This window comes from Uranotaenia lowii, chromosome 2, assembly GCF_029784155.1.
Source record: "Uranotaenia lowii strain MFRU-FL chromosome 2, ASM2978415v1, whole genome shotgun sequence".
In the NCBI taxonomy this organism is placed as follows: Eukaryota; Metazoa; Arthropoda; class Insecta; order Diptera; family Culicidae; genus Uranotaenia; species Uranotaenia lowii.
Window position 1 is genome coordinate 371,455,641 of NC_073692.1, and position 14,568 is coordinate 371,470,208.

The 14,568-nt window shown below is 42.2% G+C and overlaps 3 protein-coding genes across 8 annotated transcripts in view; 1 reads left to right on the top strand and 2 right to left on the bottom strand.

Annotated features, from left to right (window-relative positions):
* Positions 1 to 6,898, bottom strand: part of LOC129747350 (uncharacterized) — a 43,378-nt gene extending 36,480 nt beyond the window's left edge. Inside the window, 1 exon segment of the mRNA XM_055741506.1 lies at positions 6,619 to 6,898. The gene's annotated coding sequence lies outside the window, so the exon portion shown is untranslated.
* LOC129747349 (uncharacterized) lies at positions 849 to 6,904 on the bottom strand. Of its 2 annotated transcripts, none has more exons than XM_055741504.1 (7): positions 6,810 to 6,904; positions 3,501 to 3,942; positions 2,408 to 3,431; positions 2,210 to 2,345; positions 2,001 to 2,143; positions 1,365 to 1,941; positions 849 to 1,298 (listed from the first exon to the last, which is right to left on the bottom strand). In XM_055741504.1, exons 2-7 carry the CDS (start codon positions 3,939 to 3,941, stop codon positions 977 to 979), a joined length of 2,643 nt encoding a protein of 880 aa, XP_055597479.1. In that variant the 5' UTR covers position 3,942; positions 6,810 to 6,904; the 3' UTR covers positions 849 to 976. The 2 variants fall into 2 exon arrangements, with proteins under 2 accessions (XP_055597479.1, XP_055597480.1); XM_055741505.1 differs by having other exon boundaries at positions 3,501 to 3,962; positions 6,810 to 6,851.
* A 4,845-nt stretch (positions 6,905 to 11,749) lies between these two features.
* Positions 11,750 to 14,568, top strand: part of LOC129749988 (protein charlatan) — a 97,881-nt gene continuing 95,062 nt past the window's right edge. For all 5 annotated transcript variants that reach the window (XM_055745164.1, XM_055745166.1, XM_055745168.1 and 2 more), the window contains exon 1: positions 11,750 to 12,031. The gene's annotated coding sequence lies outside the window, so the exon portion shown is untranslated. The remainder of the gene's footprint in view (positions 12,032 to 14,568) is intronic.

Below are 14,568 nucleotides of genomic sequence, written 5' to 3' on the forward strand. Positions count from 1 at the left end.
TGCATATCCTATGTCCAGTCAAATACAAGAACATACAGCAGTACTGATTCTAGGCATCTCAAAGCGGGTTACTTTCACAGTTATATGTGAAGCATCCAGCTGTTTGAACTTTTATGATTATTTTTTTATGCAACATGATGAACGTATTACGAAACTTCAATAGCGATTTTCTAGAAGCATGCAAGCAGCTTATACGACCTATAGAAAACTGACTGAAACTTAGTCAGCTTTGTTTTGACAGTTCTCTTTGGTGTGTTTGGAGACATCTGGTGGCCCAACCAAAAATCAAAAATTGGTTCAAAAAGGATGTTGGGATTTTGCTGCTCTGTGCTGAGACTGCAAAACATTGCACAAAATTCAATTTTCAATGAAAGAGATAATATTTCAGTTTCACAGTTCAATGTCCATGTTTGAGGTTTGCGGGAGAAATTTTTCTTCTTCGGGATGAGTTGGGAAAATCCATGTTAAGTCTAAACGAGCAGCATTGGCATGGTACGTTGTAGAACACTGTGTTCGTTATATGACGGTATATGAAGTTCCCCCCTATTCAGGTGTCAGGGTTCGGGGTTTCATGTCCCTGAGCTGCGGATGCGACCGGAGGGAGGGCGAACAACATACGATTGTTAGTACCTCTGCTGGGCACTCGTAGAAATTTCAGCCTCGATTACAGGAGTAATGAAACGCCAAGACATTCGGGAGGATTTCCTTAAAAAATAACCACCCCTAGTCTTGGAAAGCCATTACCCATGTAGGTCTAACTTGTATTACGTTTTGCAACCGCACGTAAACACCCGCCATTAGCATCGTTAACCGTAGTAGGTTTTTTCTCAACATTAACCTCAAACTAGTTTGGATCGAACTTTTATTAGATTTCCCAACTAACATAAATTGTCAATTTTACAATCCCTACGTACTAAGGTTTCACGATCATATCTTAACTAACGGCGAAGGTACTTACTAAACCTAACTACTAATCCTATTGTCTGGTGAACAACAACCCCAGAAGGGTTACGAAGACTACGAAGGTCAAGGAACTGAACAGCTTTCCGGCGCTGCTGAAACAGCCACCATTCTCTAGAATTACCGCAAACCGAGCGTTGTCCGGGAAGCGACACTCCCGCTCGTTGCAGCGGAAGTTGGTGACCGGCGTTTGCTGCGTGTGTTCTACCGAGAAAAATACCGGCGGACAGGCATGGATCGTCGGATGACCATCGCAGGCGTTTGACAGGTCGATGTCAACCGTTTCGGTGTTGATCTGCTGACATCTAATCTGATCCGACTGCTGGGTGGCATTGGACCTTGAATAGAGAGATAAGGGGGTTTGAGGTTATTGTCGCTTTAAAGAAGGTTCTGTGAGCAGCTACCTAGGAAGTTGAACCCATCGGGATTGGCAAACGGTAAGCTGGGCGTATCCATGTCCCTGGATGCGGAGTCGTCGAGCTTCGGCCGCTTGGAAGAAGTAGTTCGGCTGCAGTCGATAAAACACAACTCCCCGCGGTTCGACGTACTGGTTGATGGAGTTGGATCCCCAGTTGCCCTGTATCCAGTCATGTCCACAGCGCGGATTGACGATACGTCTGGGTTCCTGCTGAATCCGAACAATCACGGGCCGCGTTTGGACGTGAACCGAATCGATCACGGCACCACTGGTGATCTCGCGCATCTGGAACAGATCTCGATTCTGATCTCGCACGAATCGGGCAAAGCGAGTATGGGTGCCCCCGGCTAAGAAGATTAACCTGAGATCTGGAATTTCCTCGCGTATTATCTGCAACTGCTCGAAGGCGTAGTCACCATCGTTGACGGCTGCCGTATTCGGCATAATGAGGGCAATTTTCGAGCGTCCACTCATGCTGGAGTTGGTCCTTTCTTCACTCATGATCGGAATAACCTGTTGCCGAAGACTGCGCAGCAATGGGGGCATCGCTAGACCGGGTTGCTCTGAAAAACACAATGTAAATCTTGGATAGCTTTGCTCGATTGGGGTTTGAAGAGCTTACGTGTAGCGTGAACAGCGGCCGTATACTGAGTGTGGAAGTCGGCCAAGGACTGAGTCCTGTTGATAATGACATCTCCGGTCAGGGCGTTCAAAACCGTATAAGTAGTGCCGAAGGGTCCCACATCCAGCTCATCCAGTAGATTTCTGCAAATCAATGAGGTATGTTTTTTTAAGACTTTGTCTATCTTAAAGATGCTATAAACGTCTTACCCTACGACGGCGCTTATGTCCCGGAAGGACCAGCTGGCGTCTACGTAGATGAACAGATCGGCAGCCGTTCTCCAGATGGTTGGATCGTTCGGCACAATGGCCGTTGCTTCGCAGGTTAGATCGTTCAAGGTTTGAGCTAATAGGGAATATTCGAGATAAACTATGAGAGTCCCAGACATAAACGTTTTTTATACTCACGGACATAATCGGCCAAAGCGTTGGAAGCGCCGGTCGAGAACGTCGCCATCGCTTCTTGGGTAACCGTGAAGGCCATCTGCATCTCCCGTTCCAGGATGTTACTGAAGGCTGCGGCTTGATTCCTCATTTCAGCGATTGGAGCAGTGGTGGTGAACAGATCCCGCCTGTTACAGGACCGCATGGTCTGATCGAAAACTCCCCGCTGTGAGTAGTACATGTCCAGTACCTGGCTCAGTCGAAGCGCGTTCACCCGCGATCGCCAATCGGCAATGTTCATCGCGAGGGTTAGTCCATCGATACCGGCACGGATTTCCGCGTCTGTCATTTCCAAGTTATCCCGCTGGGTCAGGAAAAACCAACGAGGGGATACGGTATCGTTCCAGGCTCCACCAGCTCCAACCTGGATATTGTTGGGTGTTGAAGGTGCCTGTAGTAGCGTAACTTCAGCCAAATCTCCGGAAAGTGTTGCAGCCCATCTGTTGTCCACTCGCAGCGGCTGAACCTGTTGACGAGCCCGCATTTGTTCACTTCTGGGTGGAAGCAAGTTTCGCAATTCAACGCTCTGGGGTGCCAGGCCAGCTGCAATACCTGCTAGGACCGTTCCGGCCGAGACCGCACCCCACCTGGTGTAGACAACACCATTTTCTACCGGACAAGCACTTCTAGCGTTCGTCGCAATATCTACCAGCGGATTGTCCATGTCTAGTATTTCTTCGTGAGCTTCCGTATCGAGTTTAGCTTCCGGATCCTCAAGTTCCTCCTCCTGATCGGCCGCTGCAGGTTCATCTTCCGGATCCACTTCCATCCGAGCTGATTTACGCATCGATTCGATCTGCTTCCGGATTGTTTTCATCTGAGGTTCGGCCAACATCTGAACGTCTGCGATGAAATTGGACTGTATCGGATGTTTCGTGTCCCGCGGAACCCTCAACGCTCGATACTGGGACAGCATATTACAACGAATGTTCTCGTCACCACGGACGGCCAAATCGATCGAGCTGGACAGCATGAAGTGAAGCGCGCACTGTTAATACCAAAAATAATTGAAAATGGTCAAATTTTTAAACAGGCTTATCAAACCCCCGTAACTTACCCTTTCCTGGGCATTAAGCGTATTGTTGGGGAAGGTCTGGGCATTTCCGGGCAGAAGTCTAGAAAACAGGATCCTGTGCCGGGTGAAGTGATGCCCGCTAGGACTAAACGGAAGCACTCCGGCCACGTTCTGGACACCGGTGGCCCTAACGATGCCATCCTGTCGGAACCGATGCAGCAGGGCAATCGAAAGCTGTCGCATGTCCTCATTGAGCCCCGGTGAGTCTTCCACTTTGCGTATCAGTTCGATCAACATGTTCATGGTCATAGGCAGTCGGTTGTCCCGTTCGAACATTTCCGGATTGGTGTAGCATTCCAGCAGACCGGGAGCTACCCGGGTCATGATGTTTTCTTGACCACCTGTGGTCGGAATCAGTAGCGCGAGGGCCCCGACGAAGGCCACCACCAGCGTTTGGCTCATGGTGAGGTGTTTTGCTCTCATTCTGAATAATAAAATAGGTTGCTGATGATTCACCGGATAATTAGAGTCATAGATGAGTAAGTATCGTCATCGTCATTAAGATAACATGAGGCTACCGTTTGGTTTCAAAAAGGTTACTGCGATATTCCAACGTGTGATTAACAAATCCTGAGGTAATGATTTATAAAGATTTTTAATAGTAATAATAGTAGGCTAATATTTGAACCGTCCTGATTTCATTAAAAATGGAAAGTGTTTTGTCTGAAAACAAGCGTTTATGAAATTTGAGAAATTTTAAAACAAAAATGCGAGTATAAACAGAGAATGTTTTATCACAAGTTGACAAACATGCCCTTTCGCCTCGAAAAGAGTCCTGCATACTTCCAAAGAAAGATTAAAAAATTGAAGTGAAAATAAAGGATAGTAAGTTCTATTAAAAAAAATGACAAAAATTCAAATAAACGATAATGAAAAAAAATGAAAATAAAATTAACAAACATGAAAAAACTGACAAAAATGATAATAATGACAAATATGACAAAAATGACAAAAATGACAAAAATGACAAAAATAACAAAAATAACAAAAATGACAAAAATGACAAAAATGACGAAAATGACAAAAATGACAAAAATGACAAAAATGACAAAAATGACAAAAATGACAAAAATGACAAAAATGACAAAAATGACGAAAATGACGAAAATGACAAAAATGACAGAAATACAAAATGAAAAATTTCAAGAATGACAAAAAAGACAAACTTGACAAATTTGACAAAAATGACAAAAAAGACAAAAATGACAAAAATGGCAAAAATGACAAAAATGACAAAAATGACAAAAATGACAAAAATGACAAAAATGACAAAAATGACAAAAATGACAAAAATGACAAAAATGACAAAAATGACAAAAATGACAAAAATGACAAAAATGACAAAAATGACAAAAATGACAAAAATGACAAAAATGACAAAAATGACAAAAATGACAAAAATGACAAAAATCACAAAAATGACAAAAATGACAAAAATGACAAAAATGACAAAAATGACAAAAATGACAAAAATGACAAAAATGACAAAAATAACAAAAATGACAAAATTTGTCATGACAAAAATTGCAAAAATGACAAAATTGACAGAAATGACAAAAATAACAAAAAATGACAAAAAATGACAAAAAATGACAAAAAATGACAAAAAATGACAAAAATGAAAGAAATGAAAAAAAATGACAAAAATGACCAAAATGACCAAAATGACAAGAATGACAAAAATGACAAAAATGACAAAAATGACAAAAATGACAAAAATGACAAAAATGACAAAAATGACAAAAATGACAAAAATGACAAAAATGACAAAAATGACAAAAATGACAAAAATGACAAAAATGACAAAAATGACAAAAATGACAAAAATGACAAAAATGACAAAAATGACAAAAATGACAAAAATGACAAAAATGACAAAAATGACAATAATGACAATAATGACAAAAATGACAAAAATGACAAAAATGACAAAAATGACAAAAATGACAAAAATGACAAAAATGACAAAAATGACCAAAATTACAAAAATGACAGAATTGACAAAAATGACAAAAATGACAAAAATTCCAAAGTGACAAAAATGACAAAAGTGTCGAAAATATTGACAATTGATAGAAATGTAGAAAACATGACCAAAAAAGAAAAAACAACAAAAAAGCGCAAACATGTTAAAAATTTATTTTTTTCAGTTCTCACTCTTCCAAAATTTCAGGTTGAGGACCTTATAATCAATAATCACATCCTAGATGTAATTACATTTTCTATCCAAAAAATTACACAGATAGATTACTCCACTTAAAGTGACTCAATAATGGTTTATTTACTCCCCAAACTGTACATAGGTGTAAACAGTCAATCGCCTACACAAGAATTCCACTCCAAAGGGAGTTATCATCGTCGATCACTCCGACGATACTCGATAGGCTTTCACCTTCCGCGAATCCACCGTTGCTAAATTTGTATTTGACTAAGCGTTGTGTTATCTTATCGTGTGGAATATCTGAACATCGATGCGCGAACGCAACTCTCAATCCACAAACTGATAAGAAAAGACCATCGTTTTATTTCCCCCTCTCGATTTCAAACCTTAGATTGTGTGGGTAAAGGTAGGGCACAATTTTGAATTCTCGCGATTGCGCCTGGACCATTAAGTACCTGTGCTACGGTTAGCTGAGGTTACTCATAACTGGGTCCAACATTTTTTCTGTCTGTTATCTCTAATCTAACTGAATCACACCGTTGCCCGCTTCCGTCGTCTTTTTCTGAACCTTGAGGAAAACGGCTTCTTATATTAATGTGTCGAAATTCCAAGCGTATCACGTTGACCTTAGCACTATTTTTTTCCCTTTACATATAAGAAAGATTTGAAAATTGATTTAATGTCAACATTTTGGGTTCATTCTAATGAAAATGAGTGTGTTTCCGGTTTTCAGTCAATGGTTGAACACTCCCTAACTTTTAGCAGTTAAAAAATAATTTAACTTTTGGTCAAATCAAAAGCGATTCAAGTAGGCGAGTTTACTATTTGAAAAAAACACTTCGACCCAATAATATTTTATTGATTGTTTTCGTTTTTCCAAATCGGTAACTAGAAGGCTGCGCGATTTTTCCGCATCCGCCATATTGTATTCCACCTAACCTTAATTTTTTAACTTCTATGATTCAGCTTTCATAATCCTTGCAGTACACTTGTGTTATTTTTCACTGTTTCATTGGGTTTTCCAGACTTTTCAAAGCTGCTCCCTTATTTCTTAACTTTCCTTCACCAGTTTCCACTATTACAGCACACTATTCCTGGGCTGGACCCCTGGAAAAAACCAACTCACGTACCGGCTTCGAATCGCAACCCGTTTTGGCACCTGTCGCCGCCGACCGAACTTAACAACTGAACCGAAATGAGCTCACGGCAAGGCTTGCTCGCTGCCCCAAAAGTCGAGAAATCAAGTGTCCCACCCAGGTATTTTATTTTTTATTTTTTGCTCTTATCTAACCGCGATGTGCAACTACTGATAAGATAAACTTACGGTGTTGTGTGTGCGCATGAGCGCCTGGAACTAGGCAATCCACAATGGGAGTTGCAACGGTGTATGATGTGATTCATGATTTTTATCTTGGAAGTCGAATGAAATATCTATGAATAGGTATTCCTATAACTTCTATTCGTCGAATCACTTAAGCTCTTCCTGGGGAATGCTTTTTTAAGTTGCAATAAACATAATCACAAAATCGTTTCCAGTTAATTAAGATATATCACGGTGTCTTTTTAAGGAACACAAAAGTAAACTTCGACATCTCTGAAAATTTGCCGCACTATAGATGAGACTGCAAAAGGAAGTTTTATCACTAGAAATTATTTTAATAATAAACTTCACATTATTAAGCTTAAATGTATTAAATATTGTTGAAGAAATCGAAGTAACAGTTGTTCGTAATATTTGATGAATCATAGCAATCTTGTTTCATGCTGTTACCTTTATAAACCACGTGACAATCAACAACTCTTTATAAAGAGGTTGTGGGCCCAGTTTTCGCAAATTTTGGAAAATTCTCAAGCAGTTGAAGATGGCCAGCGCTAAGAAAGCCGGTATTGTCCAATTCGCTGGTGAAGGCTACGACGTCTAGAGATTCCGAGTCGAGACGCAGATGTCGACAAATGGCGTGAAGAGAGCTCTAACGGAGGACGCACCAGAAGCCGCGGCGGAGTTAGCTCTATTCCGGGAAATTGACGAAAAGGCGAAGGCTTTGTTGGTGGCGTACATCGCGGACAGTCATCTAGAGTATGTTCGGGACAAGAACACGGCTAAGGCGATGTGGGAGTCCTTGGCGAACACGTTCTCCAAGAAGGGATTTTCGGCGCAGAATTATATTCGTCGATCGTTGTCTCCGCTCAAGATGGAGGAGGGAATGGCGGATTGACGAGTTGATCCGTAAGCTGAAGGATGCTGCAGCGACATGTTCGGAGTCGGATACGATGAGCCAGCTGTTTATTTCGTTGCCACCGTCCTGTGCTGACAACCGCAATGGAAAATTTGCCCGAGGACCAGCTGAAAATTGATCTGGTGAAAGCTCGATTGTTGGCTGAAGAGTAGAATGGGACTGGTCGGGAAATCCACGGCGTTTCAGAAGAGTTGGCGTTAGCTACCAAATCGTCACGGAACAAGAAATTTGTGAAGGTTAACGGATTCAGAGGAAAGTGCTACTCGTGTGGAGACGTCGGCCACAAGAAACAGGACTGTTCGAGTTCAAGAAATCGTCGAGCACGTGCCCAGGCAGCAAGCGTTCCTGTTGACAAGAAAGTGGCACTGATGGTTTTCAACGACGTCGATTCGGGTGCAGAGCATGAATGGATCCTGGATTCAGGAGCCAGGTGGCACATGGCGAGCAGTGAAAAAAGTTTCTGGCAGCTGAAAAAGTTGTTTGAACCCGTTACCATAGAAACTGCGAAGGATGGCGAAAAATTGACTGCTACGATGGAAGGTGTCGTCAAGGCAACACGGTGAAAAACAACTGTTGGTTCCGAAGCTGAAATATAATTTGCTTTCGGTATCGAAATTGCTCCAAGCTGGTGTCGAGGTGAACTTTCAAGATGGTCGAGCAGTGCTGGAGAAGGATGGTTCGGAATTGGCTGTAGCGAACTTGAAAAACAATCTGTTCTACCTCAAGATGCATCCCAAGAGAAACTTTGCTGCCATGGTGGTGTCTACGAATAGCGAAGCGTTGGAGTTGTGGCACAAGCGTTTCAATCACTTGAGTTTTCCGAACTTGAGACGGTTGAAAATGAACGAGATGGTGCATGGAATCGGCGATGTTGAGAAAGAAGGTGGCTTCTGCGAAACGTGTGCTGAAAGTAAAATGATTCGGCAACCTTTCAACAAGCAGCGTCCCAGAACGTGGCGGCCATTGGAACGTGTTCACACAGACGTGTGTGGTCCGATAACTCCGAAAACCGTTGATGGATGTCAGTACTTCGTTTCATTTCTGGACGATTTTACCCATTTTTCTGTTGTGTACCTCATGTAGCAGAAAAGTCAAGTGCTTTAAGGCGTACGAAGCTATGGCGACCGTAAAGTTTGGGCAGAAAATCGAAAACCTGCGATGTGATTTGGGACGAGAGTATTTTTCCATCGAGCAACTAGCGTATTACAGCAAACGAGGAATCGAGTCGACACACACCGCTGCAGAATGGAGTAGCGAAAAGGTTCAACCGGACGATTGTGGAGAAAATACGAGCAATGTTGGTTGAATCGGGTACTCCACAACAAACCGCAGCCCAACTGATGCTGTATCAGGGAACCGAACTCCGACGTAGTGTTGGCATGGCGAGAAAGCAGATGAAGGAAACCTCAAAGTGTTTGATTGCCAAGGGTTTGCCTGGATTCCAAGCTAAATCCGAGTGGTCAACGGTGTGTGATGCTTGGTTATTCCCCGAACGGTTACAGGCTGTGGAATCAAGAAACCAGCAAGATGTTTGTAGCTCGAGATATAAAGTTTAACGAAACTTGCCTTCCATTTCGGGTCCCCGAGAACGAAGCCGACAGGAGAATTGTGATTCCGGAAGAGGTTCTACAATTGGTGAAACCAATTTCAACAATCTAAATACGAATCCGGGAAAGAGTCCGTAGAGATGGCGAATGGCGTTGCTGACAACATTGCGGCGCTCCCATCACAGCTAAATGGGAACGAATCTGTTAAGGAGAGTGTTCCGAGGTCGTCACAAGGCTGGGTGCTTTGGCAATTGCAGTTAACCGAGGTCTGAAGAATTCAGCAAATCAAAGCCATGCTGAAAGTGGAATTTGAAATGACGGACTTGAATGAGCTGCACTACTTCCTAGGCATCACAAGATTGAACGCGAAGCAGATGTTCTTTATTTGTCTCAAGAGGCTCTCATCCAGAGGATTCTTGCTCGATTTGGAATGAGTGAGTGCGTCGTCCTGTTAGCACACCTGCTGAAGCGAAGTTGCAACTGAAGAGGTGTGCTGAACTCTGCGACCATCCCTTCCGAGAGTTGGTAGGCAGCCTGATGTTCCTGATGTTGGAATCAAGACCGGATTTGTGCTACGTGATTGGCTATTTGGCACGATTCCAAGATGCTGCAGGAGAACAATATTGGAAGCAAGCTAAACGAGTATTACTGTACCTTAGGGCGACCAAGGATCTCTAGCTGGCCTATAGGAGGAACCCGCAAGAAGTTTTGGTACGAACCTACGTTGGTGCAGATTATGCCAGTGACGAATGTGATCGGAAATGTGTGACTGGATTCTTGGTTGAAGCCTTTGGGTGTACGGTTGCCTGGTCGTCAAAAAAGCAGCGCTGCGTGGCCATGTCCCCAACCGAAGCTGCATATATAGCCATAAGTGAATCGGTAAGCGAGACCATTTGGATAGCTGGCCTGATGTCGGATTTGCAGGACACAGCAAATTTGTTTCCGATTCCCGTTTTCGAGGACAACCTACCTACATTGGCGAAGCTGAGGAAGATGATCAGATTAATTGACACCAACAACTGAGAGGGGTGTTGAAGATATCAAAGTAACAGTTGTTTCTTATATTTGACGAATCATAGCAATCTTGTTTTATGCTGTTACCTTTCGTAAACCACGTGACAACCAACAACTCTTTAGTAGTAATCAATCAACCATTCTAGAACCAACACGCCTTTTATTAAGAGTTTCGAATAAAATACCCATAAAAAAAATGAACAACCATTCAATGCAATCAAAACCCAAAAGCTCTAAGTTCTAATTAAAACAATCATAAAACGGTAACGTTTTCTTTCAACTTCAACTAGCGCCACCGCTGCTGAAAGACGGAAAATCCAGGAAACAGAAAAGTTTGTTTGGCAAAAAAAATGTATCAAATCCGCCTGCTTCATGACTTTTCTCCTAAAAACCAAATCTCGCGTGAGCTTTCGTTGCGTCGTATGAAACAAAATGAAAACAAAAAGTTTTATTACGAGAAAAATACAAAAACCGACATAAACTAGTCGCAACTTGAATTTAGAATATTTGTAGCCTGGTCAAAATATTCTATACGTGAAACAAAAATTTTAAAGTTGTTTTAATATCTTTTGCCGCAGTTTTCTGTGAATTCTTAAGATGTTTCATACGACGTAATTAAAGCTTACGCGAGAAATGCATAAATTGGGGCTGAAAGAAAAACAAACGAAAAGACATCCCAACGCTTACCTCGTTGCTCGCCCGCACTCATACAGCCTGAACGTCATCGGAAAAGTGCACTACCAGGCACCCACGCCACCCACCCACGGGAACGAATCGCATCGTCGTCGTCGTCGTCGTCGTCAGTAGCAGCAGAAGACGCCGCCGCCGCCGCCACCACCACCACCAACAGAAGGCCCTTCGTTTTTGGCAGAGTCCTGCGCCCGGCTGCCGGACGGCAGGTCGGAAAAACTCTTGCGAGAAAAGAGAATGGGAGAATCCATTGTTTGCTGCATTCACTCGACAACAACGACGTTAACAACTGGAAAGGGTGACTTTTCCGCGCGCGTTTTCTCTTTTTCTCCCTCTCTTTCTCTGTTGTTCTTGGGTGCGTTTTCTGCGACGCGCATTCCCGCGCGCCTGTCCGCGCTCGGTCGGTACCGGGAAAATTTCCCGATGTGGGAGGGGGACCCATTTGCAAGGTGTGAGCTTTCCGGTCTAGCAGAGAGGAAAGGGAACAACAATACAACAACTTCTCATCCTTAAATCGGGCGCCGTCGTCGTCGTTGTCGACGACGTCGTCTCCGCTCCGGCCCTCTAGTGCCATTTCTCAATTCGGACCGATACATTTCCGAGAGACAAGTCAAATCGTGCGGTTGTTTCCTCCGATTGTGTGCAGCAGCAACTCGACGCTTGTGCTGATACCGTGAAAAAAGAAAAATGGTTCCGGGATAGAGGAAAATCCTTTGTCAAAGTAGTGCCGTTGGTTGTCAAAGACTTTCCCTGGTCAGTGTGAATCAAGGTAAAGGAAAAATGTAGAACGGCATTGTGTTCCAAGTGTGTACCGCGCTAATGGATAACTTTCTCAAAATGGATAGCTTTGTCAAACCGGAAAAGGTGAGTAGATATGTGGTTTTGCTCCATTTTAGCTTGTAAACATATGCAGCCCCCTTGCGGAAGCAGGAACCGAAAAAAAACAAAGCAGCAACCACAACCCTCCGGGTGCCACACAGATTTTTGGGAGGGTGGCCCTTTTTCTGTGGAACCATTATTTTTTCCTTTCTTGTCATGGGTCCCAGCTTGCTTGGATGATGATGATGTCCTCCTGCTGCTGACTGAAAACGACGACGGTGTGGTTGCACCTAGCTGGTGGGAGGTGGGCCCAAATGATTTTTTTTCCACCTTCCGACGCTGGCAAGGTGGAAAAATGGATGCCGCCGCTGTCTAAATCATAGCGCCTACTGGGTCGCGCTTAACGGGATTATCGATTTTTCCACCCTCCCGTTTGCTACTGCTGCTGTTGTTGTTGTTTTTATTAGCCTGAGTTGCTACTGGAATGATGATGGCTGCTCCCTGCGTCGTCGTCGTCGCCGACGCCATCGACGGGGACGTCGGACGAAACCGAGAATAATGTGTGAAAATTGTGTAGAAATGTGGTGGCAGCGGCTGTGGCGGTTTTGGTTATTTATGGACCCAAAACAAAAAGCGGGCTATCCAGGCCAGTCCGTTTCACTCAGATAGACGCCACGGCCCACGGTTGTGGGGAATAACAGGATGTTTGTTGGTTATTTTTAGAATCGGAACGGTTCATTCATAAAAATTCTGGAAGGCTGCTGCAATTGGGCGGACGGAAAATGCGAAATCAGGACTCTTTCTAACATTGACTCTCTAGTCTGTGGACAAGAAGAATTTATTGTATGAAGTTCTAATTTTTTTTAATCCTCCGTAAAATTTTTCGCGTTTTTCCAAACAAAACGTCAAATCCAAACCATGGAACCTGAATCTCCTTCAAAAATCTGCAAGAATTGTATACTTTATTTGGACCAAAACCGAAACGTTTAAGCCTACAGACGTACACTGAGAAGCATAACTCAAATGTGATATTTAGATTTTACAAAGAAACATTATTCTACGTAATTGTGTCACTTTCAATAACTCAAAGATTGGCTCAAGTTTGGGTGTTCTCGGGCTTAGATTTCTTCGCGATCGCGTCGCTATTAATGGGTTAACATATTCTTCTCAGTTTTTCGAAATTTCTCGAAATTTACAAAAAACTTTTAATTTGAAAAATTCAAAACATTTACAAAATTAGCAAAAAGTATAAAAACGACAAAAAAATAACGAAAATGAAAAAAATATTTAAAAATGTCAAAAATAACATAAACTAAGCAAAGCATAATAATTACAACTGTTACAGAAATGACAAAAATAATAAAATGAAGAAAATGAAAAAAAATCATAAAAATAACAAAAAAAACAAAATAAGGCTCTGCGAGCCAAAGGGGTATGAGTAAACAAAAGATAATTTCGAGTAAACATGATTATAAGTTTTGTGTTTGGAAAATTATCATATATTTTTTGAAAAAAAATATTTTACTTACGAACGTAATAGCACTGATCACACTGACATGACAACCATTTTCATTGATTCACCTTCAACCATTTTCCGTTTAATTTAATTCGTCAGATTTTGTAGGTTCGCAATACCGACGGCAGGTGGCGAAACTGAAAAATGTGACAAAAATGCCCTGTAGGAAAAATGTACCTGTTTAGCCCGATTTTATGGTAGAAACTGCCTGTTTTTTTAAAGTTGGGTGGCATTTCCTAACTGGGATAGCATTTCTTCAAATCGATCGATGCGCACTCTGGAATCGATATTGCGTACTGTTGGAAAAATTATCCAAAACACGAAATCGAGTGTCCAGTCAGTATGGTCAGTGGTAATAGCACAGTATAATACAGACTGGACACTCTTTTTCAGTATTTCGCAAATGTTATAGGCACAGAGGCGCGTCGATCTGACACCATCGAAGCTGGCGGTTTTAATTTGGTAAAATTTTAAAAGTTGAAATGCAAGTTGCCATGTTTTTAATGGTTAGATGCAATGTCGATACCAGATGGCAGTGCAATCACTTAAAAGTGCTTTTACGAAAAATTGGGAAGAATTTTTTATGAAGAGTCATGTCTGTGTAAGTCTGTGATAATAGTATGTAAATCATGGGCGGCCAAAGCAAGGCCCGCGGGCCACATGTGGCCCGCGACCAACTTTTTGTGGCCCGCGAAGCTCATTTTGGAAGAGTCATGTTCTAAGAATTGATAGATTTTTTTTGTCTGCGTGTATTATTTGGAAAATTATATCTTAATCTACTCTAACTAAATTCAAAACAAAGATATGAAAATCTCTTTAAGTGATTTGTTGAAAGGGGTAAAAGTGTTTAAAAACTTATTTCGCTTTCAAATTGTTGTGTTTGGCCATTTTCCATACATTTTCCGAACATTTGCAATTTTCTTTCAAACGTAAAAGAATGCGAATATAATTTTAAAAATCTAAAAAATTCAACATGGAGAATCGTTTGGCATTATTTACTCAAAATAGATCATTTTTGCACTTATATCTCTTTGGTTCTGCGGGCCTCATATAATTTTACGAAAAA

What these genes read in the sequence shown, in the direction of transcription:
- LOC129747349 (XM_055741504.1), bottom strand. Translation starts at nt 3,941, where the DNA reads ATGAGAGCAAAACACCTCACCATGAGCCAAACGCTGGTGGTGGCCTTC. An exon ending in CGCTTTGGCCGATTATGTCC is followed by an intron (nt 2,346 to 2,407) that starts GTGAGTATAAAA and finishes ATTCCCTATTAG; the next exon opens with CTCAAACCTTGAACGATCTA. An exon ending in GACATAAGCGCCGTCGTAGG is followed by an intron (nt 2,144 to 2,209) that starts GTAAGACGTTTA and finishes ATTGATTTGCAG; the next exon opens with AAATCTACTGGATGAGCTGG.